The sequence below is a fragment of the Quercus lobata genome, chromosome 2, assembly GCF_001633185.2.
Source record: "Quercus lobata isolate SW786 chromosome 2, ValleyOak3.0 Primary Assembly, whole genome shotgun sequence".
NCBI lineage: Eukaryota > Viridiplantae > Streptophyta > Magnoliopsida > Fagales > Fagaceae > Quercus > Quercus lobata.
Window position 1 is genome coordinate 103,355,323 of NC_044905.1, and position 10,369 is coordinate 103,365,691.

Here is a 10,369-nt window from a genome sequence, read left to right on the forward strand (position 1 = left end):
AATCAAGAGGAAACACACTTCATTTGACATTTCTCAGAACCAGAGGTTGTGATTGTGACATTGATGGGGCAAGGAAGTATATAAGACGCCCAATAAAAGGAAAAAAAACACATGTTAATATATTATAGCCAATGGTTTTATACTAGTTCGGTGGTATAACTTGATGTCCTTTATTAAGAGAATCAAGGTTCAAATATCTTCTTTCACATTGTTGTAACCATTGAATTATCTATATATATATATATATAAAAGTATTACAACATTTGGATGGGCTGGGCTAGTCGAGTTGCCTGACACCCACCCGAATAATCGATTTTTCTCAAGACATGCTTTTCGACCCGGCCACTTGTTCGAACCCATTTGCAAGCCTTCGGGCCGGTCGGATGGGTTGGGTTTCCCAGGCTAATGGATACACCTAAATGATCCATAAGCCCGGCCCAAGACAGGCCCAGCAGTTTCTTCTAAAAGACCCAAACAGAGCAGAACATATCGTTCTTCTTCGAAATTCTCTGTTCTATAAACTCTGCGTTTCTCTGTACAAATCTTCTCTCTCTCTCTCTCTCTCTGTCTGTTCGAAAAACTCTTTGAATTTTGAAATAAAATTAATTAAAATTTGAAAATTTGAAAAGAAAAAAAATGCAAGGAGAAGAGGTAAGCATAGAAGAGCTAGCCTCAAATCTTGCCACCTACAAAGATCAGCTTCATCAGGTAATTTTTATTTTATTTATTTATTTTTTCACTATTAAGTTCGTTTCATGCTTTAGGGTTTATCAATTTTTAGTCGAATTAGGGTTTTTGTTCTTTTTTTTAATATTATTTTGCAATTAATTTTTTGGGGATGGTGAAGTAAAAACCCTAGTTTCTGAATTGGGGTTTTTCTTATTCTTTGTTTGGTAGCTGAGAAACTGGAAGAATAACTAAAACAATTGAAATTTGATGTTATATATATTGTGGCTGATAAAAATACAAACTGAGTCTAGTGAAAATTTAAAGCAATTATGACAGTTGGATTTGTATGAATTTTGAATTTTTATAAAATTTAAGGAAGTATATATACATACACATATATGCTTGTAATTTGTTATATAGCAAGACAAAAAAAAAAAAAAAAGTGTGAAGTGTTTGACGAGTGATTGATGGTTAATTTGATGTTGGAGTGACTCTAACTGTGTTTTGTTAGTTATGGTATTCGAAGTTCAATGTGACTATGTATAACTCAACTGTTTCATGTGTGTGTGTGTGTGTGCGCGCACGTGTGTGTGTGTGTGTTTGAAATGGAACAATTATCCTTGTCACTGCTGCAAAATCATCTGCCTTTGATTTGGAAGACAAAGTTGCTTTTGGGGAAAGTTTGCTTGCGTGTAGTGAGTTGTGACATCTTGACTAGCTGTCCTCCTTTTTATTGGTAAGTTTCATGCATACCCAGTTGGTCTTGAACCCAGAACCCTGTCTCGCATCCTATTCTTTATGGAGGGAATAGGTGGCATTTGAGTTAGAGCTTATTGACAAATAGTTTTTACGAGTTCACTTGTATCCTAGACTTATCTTTTGATGCATTATAGTGATATAAATTATGCAATAAATGCTTTTCCTTTGCATATGTCCCGTGTACTAGGGTTGCTATTTGGGGGTTGCACCCCCTTTTGCATTTTCTTAATGAAATTGTTTACATATTAAAAATTTAGTAAAAAGATGAATGGTGAAGAACCTGTAGAATTTTAAAACAAAACAAATGGATATTTACCAGGCAGCAATTTATGGTTGCAGAAAATGATGTTGGCCAATATAAGCAATCATCTGTGGACTTATAGAGAGTGATGGAGTTGTAGGAGAGTATTAGGATATTCTCTCTCCATTTGTTCTTAATATAGAGACAGACCATTATACGGTGAAGATTTACATTTTATGAATTTTAAGATAAGCTCATCTAATCTCACAGTAATTGGCAGAGCCTTCTGGTCTCGCCTCTCATCTTCATAGACAGTAGATGTTAAGGGAAACTTAATGATAGTAGCCCAACAACATTCTTTCCATCGTTGGTTTCTATATTGGATACAATTCCACCTTCTTTCTATTTTTCAGTTTTTATTTCATGACTCAAATCATTTCCATCCCTTCCCTGTCTGTGTTTCTGTGTGTGTGTGTGTGTGTGTGTATTATGTTGTAACAATTTTACAGTTAACATGATGGGTTAGGCAGCGGAGGGGAAAATTGACTCCTCCCCCTTACTCACTCTTTTCCTGTTATTAGCATTTCCTTCCCAAAACACTACTTGTTTAAATAAATCTGTACAGGGGAAGTGTTATGGAGTTGTGAGTGCATTTGAATTTTCTTCAAGATGCCAATGGAATGGCAACTAAAGTCAGTAGCCTCCAATATTTCTGCTCCTAGAATTAATTTGTTAAATCTTAAATCTTCTTGTACTCTGTTCTTATTGAATTTAAATTTCAAAGAGAGAGCACTCAAATACCCATACATCCTTGAATTTAGATACCTGGTTGTACTAGGAACTAAGGCAAGGAGTTTTTGTAGTGGCAATGTCACCTGCCTGTTGATGTCTACATCAACAGACAGTGGATAATATTGTTTCTCATATGATGTGAGTAAATTTGCTAGTTGTCTAGGTATTGCAGGTCAAGAGCCAAATATTTACAGAATTTTGTACGTTATGCTTGAGAGGACCTGTATACATTGAGTATAATTGGTCCTCCCTTATTCCTTTTTTAATATCATTTTCTTTCTTACCTATCAAAAAAAAAAAAGTCCTCCCTTGGCTTTCCTTAATTAATTATTGGTTATCAGGAGAGGGAAAAAAGGATACTTATGTTAACAGAAATATTCAAAGGTGTAATAACAAAATTTAATACGAGAATAAGTTGTTTCCTATTCTTCTTTTCTCTCTTCCCTAAAGACCACTTACCCAGTTTGTAAGCTTCTTTTTCATATAATCTAAATGTATGCTGTGGGTTGAGGGCTGAATTTTTCTATACATTGTTGCCCATAGCCCATATGTTATTTTTGTATAATGACTTTCTGTCATCTGTGGAACAGGTCAGAGAGCTTTTGGTTGATGATCCTGGAAACTCTGAATATGTAGACATGGAAAGGGAGCTTAAAGAGGTGTTTCTTTGCTCATGATTGTTCCCTTTCAATTTTCTCATATTTTATCCCTTATAAATTTTTCTTGGAAATACACATATGATTCTTATAATCTTATCCTTGGTATGTCACTTTTTGAATGATTGTCTTGAGAAACAGAGTCAGCCCCTTGTAAATTACTTACGGTCACATAACCAATTCCATATAATTTTAATTGGATGTCTAGTTTCTATGCAACTTTCTTTCTTTTATCTCTCCCTTCTCTCTTTTGAAGGAATCAAAATGTTGCTCAAACAAGCAACATCAGTTAACTTCTAATGGCACCTATGGAGGTTTATTTTCGTTTCTTGACTGAAAAGGTGAGGATGGTTATTATGTTAAAAAAGTTCGTACACTCCAGAAATGGGTACTCTATGGAGAATCAGAAAGTTATTTGGATCTATATGTGAAAATTGAGATCTTCATCAAGATGCCCATCACTTCTATCTTGGTTCTTGTGCAGGTGTGCTATGTGTTGTGATGGCCAGCCTGCTCTCTCTCTATCACCTCATTTCAGATGTTCACACTGAGATTCTAAGTTCGAATGACGTTGATTTGTCCTTATGGTGTTACTAATAACATGGATATGCATTTTTTTGTTGCTTAAATTTTGAGTTAGGGCTAAAGTTGTGTGGATGCAGGTGATTGCTTTGACGGAAGAACTTCTTGCAACTGCAAAGCAAAATGATATTTCAGGATCAGATATTGGGACTAGCGGTAGGGCATCTCCAAGTTTGCCCCATTCCAAAATGGTAATTCCACATCCTTTTCATTTATGTTTGCGTTTGGTTACTTGGCAAAAAAAAAAAAAAAAAACTGTTTGGTTGTCTTGGGTTGCAAATCTGCTTTGTATCCTCTTGAAGGCAGAAGTCATGTTTGACAGCTATAAGAAAAAAAAGGGTCATAAGAAGGGTCCTAAAAGGGTTGCCATGGATATGGCCTTATCCTTTTAAACAAGCCCAAGAACCAACATGCCAATCCAAGCAACCCAAGTCGTAAGTAAGGTCCTACTCATGAATTTGAATCTGCACACTTGTGGTTGGCAGCCCAAGGCTATTACATAGCATCAGACAATAGTTTCAACATCTATACTATTTAGAAATTAGAATACCAGTGCCTCACCATTGAATTCAGAAACTATATGAACGGTTGTTTATTTATTAGTCTTAATTCTTCTGCAAGCTTTATGGTTCGTCTGTTGCTTGGATTGGCATTTTGGTTCTTGGGGGTGGTTGGTTTCTGTTTTCACAATTTTTACTTATGTGCATGATGATGTAAGATGGTGTCTTGCATGGCATGTTGTGTCAGACTTGTCATGTCATTTGCCACGTCTTAGATGGGACATTTTATCTGTCATCACTTTTCAATTTTGTAGTTGTAATTGTAACAAACTGTGCAATTTGGCTGGTGTGTGGCTACAGAGTGGGGATATTGTCCTTGCATCATTTTGCCATTGCATCTGAGGATAGTGTCATATATATTCTCATCTATCACTTTGTGTTGACCTGTACTACCCATTATTTACTTTCGTAACCGAATTGTGTGTTTTTGGTAATGTTGGAGCTTTCTCACTTTCTCTGGTGATCATATGGGTTCTTTTGTGTTTTCCCCATGTAGGACTCAGAAAGCATGTTGGATCATCAAGGAAAGTTTCCCATTGGCACAAAAGTTCAAGCTGTTTGGAGTGAAGATGGGGAATGGTATGTGAAAAAATGAAAATAAAAATAGATATTCTGAATTTCAAAATATATATATTTTTTCCATTTGTTTTACCTTTGTCTTTCTGTATTTGATTAGTTGAATGTTCAGGTATGATGCAACAATTGAGGCGTATTCTCCAAATGGCTATTTCGTTAGTTATGATGGATGGGGGAATAAAGAAGAGGTATGATTTCTGTAGCCACCTTTTTGAATCATTAACTCCTTTTTGCTTAATGCATCATCTTCTTCTATCCTCATCAAGTTGCATTTATAGGTTGCTGCATATATTTTGTTTATAAAGTTTACATTGTTCAGGTATTGTTAGCATTTATATTTGTTGTTTCAATTGTTTATCAGGAGAAGTAAAGCTTACCTTTTTGACATTGCACATATTTTCATACTTACAATGGAGATGTATAATTTTACTGCAAAACATTAAACTTGTTTGCTAGGTTCTAGATCATTTATCCTAGTGTGTTAATTGTACAAATGTCATCCTTAATATCCTAAATCTCTATTTGAAAGTTGCTATTAAATATGCGGCAAGTGTTTTGAATGACACAGTGAAATTTTTACCAGCTAAGTTAATTGGCACTTTATTTTACTCATCTTGCCTTAACTATTACCTCTTCTTTTCCTCTTTTTAGCTTTCTTTTTACTATTTACTCTGTACATGGAATTTTCCCTTGTTATTCAGTAATGCAATTTTACCTTGTGAACCACAGCAGTGTACTGTTACCTTTACCTTTTATTGCAATTCCATCTTCACTTTAAACATTCAACTGTGATAAAATTTGGATAGAAATACTTATAAAAAAAAAAAAAATTGTATAGAAACAAATATGCCAACTGCTGAGAACTGAGAAGATACATGTGCAATTTGCTAAAGTAACCCTTTGCAAATTGGAGGATTCTAGATGTTAAAGTTCCATGGGTGGGATGTCACTAGCCATTTGGATTGTTTGATATGTATGCATTGAATAACTCGTCCTTTTACAATCACCCCCTCCAAAAAAAGGGGCTAATTTCTCTTAAAAATTGATTTTACAAAACATTGAGTTATTGTTCCTTATAATACTTAAAAAGGATAGAACTTATCAAAAAAAAAAAAATACTTAAAAAGGATAGACTAAAAAAAAATTCATTATCAACATTATCTAAATGCCTGAGATTATAAATCCCTTTTACAGATTTTGACTTCACTTTGCCATTGCAAACCAAGTCTATTCTTATTGCTTCGATCATTTGCCTGCAATTTCTTAGTCATATATTCTTTCTGAATGGGTTAGAATTAGATATCAGCAGCATTGGTTATCACTGACAGTCGCTATTTCTAGGTGGATCCTGACAATGTAAGGCCAATTCAAGAAGGAGTTGTCAATACTTTGGCAGAAGCTGAGAGAGTGGCTGAAGCTACCAAGCAAGCTATAAAACGTAAGATTGCACTGGCTGCTTCCATGGACTTCCAGTCGCGGAGTTTACCCGCAAAGCTTCGAATAGAGCCTGATGACCCAGAGGATGTGGTAAGTTGTGTATGCAACGTACTATTAAAGAACAGTGGATATTTAATATAACTGGAGTTACCAATTGTTTTTGCTCATTCTGAAATTTGTAGTTTTTCTAGCTATAGATAAGCTTAAACAAACTTGTCAATAGTTATGGTAGAATGCTTAAGATATGTGTAGGTTTTTTTTCATCCCCCAATCACATTCTGATGCTGTGATGATTTGATTGCTAATTATAATATTTACAGAAAGTTGCCAAGCGTAAGAAGATACATGCTTTTAAGTCAAAGGTGCGGATGGAGCAACTTGAAGTCACACAGAATAAGCGGCAGAATGCTTGGCAGCAGTTCCAGACAACCAAAGGCAAGACTAAGAAGGTACATTTGGACAGATTTTGCATTTGATATGTTGCAATATCAAAATTTTGGGACCAAGGGCTTTGTTTGTTGTTGTATGTTGCAATATGCACCAGTGGACCTTTTATATTTATCGAACTGCACATTCCTTTATCTTCTGAATGATCCCCCAACTCCCACTATAATGTACAATTTCACACACTGATTCCTTCCCACAAATTTGGAGGTTTGAGTATGTATCTCATATTTTGTTTTAGTGTTTATATTGTTCTTTTTACCCTAACCTTCAATTCCCTCCTTGCATTGTCAGATTGGTTTCTTTTCGGGGCGCAAGCGGGAAAGCATCTTCAAGTCTCCAGAAGACCCACAAGGCAAGGTTGGTGTGACAGGAAGTGGAAAGGGTTTGACCGAGTTCCAAAAAAGGGAAAAACACTTGCATCTCAAGGGAGCGACCGTTGATGGTGCGGATGAATAGGTTAGAGTTCCTAGTTTCGCTGTATCTGCAAGACGTAGCTCATGACCGAACAGTCGAGAGAGTCTTTAAACAGAATGTACGGTGTTCACATGGTCTTAAGCTTTTCTTCTTTTATTTATATTTTGAAATTCAAGCTTAGCATGGGGTCAAACTGTACTTATCACAAAAAAGAAGAAAAAGACTGCTTTCTAACTTTGGTGTTTGTATGTGACAAATCTCTTCTTCTCACTTGGTTGTTGCTGTTATCGATTGTGTCTGTGGGATCATATCCTGTGCCACACCCCCGTTATTGCATGGCCGAGATGAAATGTTAAGTATTTTATCTTCTTTGATGGATCGGTTGAGCTGAAAAGTTAAGGCCACTCATAGGACCTTGCATCCTGTGCAAGGGTCACAGGATTTTGGTTTGCGCATGGGCAGTGGCGGAGTTAAAAATATTTTCCAAATGGGACTAGCTAAATATTAAAATTCATTAGTAAAAAAAGAAGTTTTATCTCATAACTTAAATTTAATTCAACAAAGTTATACCTTACGTTCTTTCATTAAATCAACGAATATTCAAAAAACGACTGCCCAGTTTGCAGTAATCCTATTTGGGTAATTTGCTGAAAAATTAATGTTTCATTGTGATGTGAGATTTGGCCATCTGCAAACGAGGGAAATGGCATGGTTAGCTGGTTGCTATGTAAATTTTATGGATTTAACCTTAAAACAATCCCACATCGACTAAATACTTCCTATTACTGGTCTTTCATTACACGATTTGACTCCCCAAATATCCCCTATGTCACTTTCAATCATCAATTCATATTAGTGTCGAAGGATCTAGAAAATTACTACTCATTCTTGACCCATGAATACTCCCTCCATAAAGTCTGTTTAGATATAGTTTATTTTGTTGAACTTAAAAATTTATTGTTGAAAATACTGTAAATAAAAATAAAAAGTAGTTAAAATAGTACAGTGAGACCTACCCAAAATTGCAGTGAAGCTCATGAATAGTAGCAAAAATAAGCTGAATAGTGAAATAATTTATAATTTTCATATGTATCTAAATAGAGACATAGAACCTAAACTCTTGCCCATAATAAAACGACTTAGATCTCAACATTCGGCTGCCCACCATATTCATGATTCATCTTCTATTCTTCTTTTTCTAAAAAAAAAAAAACTTCTATTCTTCTTGATTTGATTGATACTTTTTTGTCTAACCAAAACCACAAATCCATTGACCTCATCAAAAGCGTTTTTCATTATTCAAATGGTCTAACGAAAAATTATTTTTCCTCAAAATGCATGCCTCATTTTCTTTAATGTAAAAATTATTCAAAAATATCCATTTTTCCCTTAAAGTCGGACAACATGGATGTGTCAAAAGAACCCTAAAAGAGTTTAATTACCACTAAAAGATGTTAAGTTTCTGATGAAAAAAGTTTTATATTGTTTCAGTTTTGGTTCATTGATAGCCATCACATAAAATATCTACCTACTCCTCTCTGTACCTTATTTGGGGGAGTTTTTTTTCCTACTTATTTGGCTTATGTACAATTTTTTAAGTCTATTTTTTTTATAGATACAAGTGTACTTTTGTCTAGTTTATTTTTAAAACTTAATAAACAAAAGAAAATAAGGTATCATATGGGTGCACTTTTCGATATTAGATGTTGTTTTGTCTATGTATTTTAAAGGTGGATCCATTAATAAATTGTAGTTGTAAGGACGCGTTTCGTGGCGGACCGTAACAGTGTCGGGTTCGCGCGTGAAAAGGCCCCTAACAATATCATTTGTAGAGCGTGGGTTTGGAAGGCTAGGCCTTGGTTGACAGGCGGTGGGCTTTTCGTGGTATTCATACAAGTTTCGGTTTTCCTTCACCCCTGGAGTCTTTCTCCTGGAGGTGGGCTGGGAGGCTCTGGTTTCTGGCCATTTTTCCCAACTCCCTCTTTTAGGTTACTTCTTTTTCCTTTTATATTCGCCTGCGTTCATTGTCCTTCGTCCACGTATAGGGTCAATCTTTCCAAAATTGATACTTGTCCCATCAGCCCATATTCAAAGTCGTTGGGGGTGGTTGTAAAAGCTAAAGACTGCGGCTCTGTCAGGTTCAGAGCATTAAATGGCAGTAACAGCAGCTTTCCCTTGATATTTTAGATCTTTCTTCCAAGTTTCTGTCCTATACCGTCTTTACCCTTATTTCTTCTTTGAGGGGACTTTGGGTCTGCCGAGGATTGAGCTGTCCTCGGCGGTATCCAAAGGCTATTTTGTCGAGCTTGGGCCATAGCCCTCCTCGGCTTGGGCCTCCGGATTCTCCCTGGGTAGATGGGCCTGGCCCATAGATCATTTGGGCCCCACAATAGCCCCTCAAAACCCGGCTGTCCAACCTCTTGGTTGGAAAGGGGGGTTTTGGTGATGTCCAACCTCGTCCTACGGCCCAATCAATTTGGCCTATTAATAATGCTGGCGGCTCTTCATCTGTCCAAGAAATGCACCGGTCTATGAGACGGTTTTTTTTGATTTCGCGCTTGACGCGTTCTTATCGTTTGGGTATTCCAAAACGTGCTTTTAATGACCACTATTTACGAGACTACTTTAATTTGGCGGTTTGTTTTGATGGGGTGGAGAAGCGGAACCGGCATGTTTGTGTTGGCAGATTCCTTTGAAGATCTGAACCTATTAAATGTCTCCCGCTCCACCCTCTGTATAAGAAGGAAAGGAGGAGGTTATTGTTTTTGCAAAGAATCCCTTTTCATCCTTCTGAGATTTGAAATACTTGGCCTCCCCTAGGGTTCATTTTACCCACTGGTTTATACACTAAATCGTGATACACTTTACCGTAACAACAAGGGATGCAAAAGCCCCACCCCTCCCAAAAACGCCACTTTCCGATGAAGCTCATCATGGCTCGATCGGGACAAGGATGGCGAAGACTCAAAATCAACCTCATCCTTCTTTCAGTCAAAATCCGAAGCAGGGACTCGTCACGTCAAACTTTCGACGTGGCTGAGTCGAGAACACCCAAGATCGTTATCATCCGGCTCCTCACGAGCGTACCTAATATGGCACCGGCGTGTTAGGAGTCAGGGCTGAGGCAGGGGCTAAGTGCTTCTGTTTCTCCCTCTTTTGCTCCCTGGTGCCCTCCCCCGCCCTCTCCTTATAGTCTTCCCAGCACCAGTTCCGACCTGGTGCTTTCTCTTCTCCCT

At 36.8% G+C, this 10,369-nt stretch overlaps 1 protein-coding gene across 4 annotated transcripts; it reads left to right on the forward strand.

Annotated features, from left to right (window-relative positions):
* The first annotated feature begins 496 nt into the window (after positions 1 to 496).
* On the forward strand, positions 497 to 7,441 carry LOC115977650 (survival of motor neuron-related-splicing factor 30). Of its 4 annotated transcripts, XM_031099656.1 has the most exons (10): positions 1,348 to 1,405; positions 3,052 to 3,120; positions 3,374 to 3,458; positions 3,602 to 3,704; positions 3,780 to 3,890; positions 4,756 to 4,838; positions 4,948 to 5,023; positions 6,177 to 6,362; positions 6,593 to 6,721; positions 7,011 to 7,431. In XM_031099656.1, exons 4-10 carry the CDS (start codon positions 3,702 to 3,704, stop codon positions 7,173 to 7,175), a joined length of 753 nt encoding a protein of 250 aa, XP_030955516.1. In that variant the 5' UTR covers positions 1,348 to 1,405; positions 3,052 to 3,120; positions 3,374 to 3,458; positions 3,602 to 3,701; the 3' UTR covers positions 7,176 to 7,431. The 4 variants fall into 4 exon arrangements, with proteins under 4 accessions (XP_030955513.1, XP_030955515.1, XP_030955514.1 ...); XM_031099654.1 differs by lacking the exons at positions 3,374 to 3,458; positions 3,602 to 3,704 and adding an exon at positions 643 to 708 and having other exon boundaries at positions 1,329 to 1,405; XM_031099653.1 differs by lacking the exons at positions 1,348 to 1,405; positions 3,374 to 3,458; positions 3,602 to 3,704 and adding an exon at positions 497 to 708 and having other exon boundaries at positions 7,011 to 7,441.
* Positions 7,442 to 10,369: the final 2,928 nt, after the last annotated feature.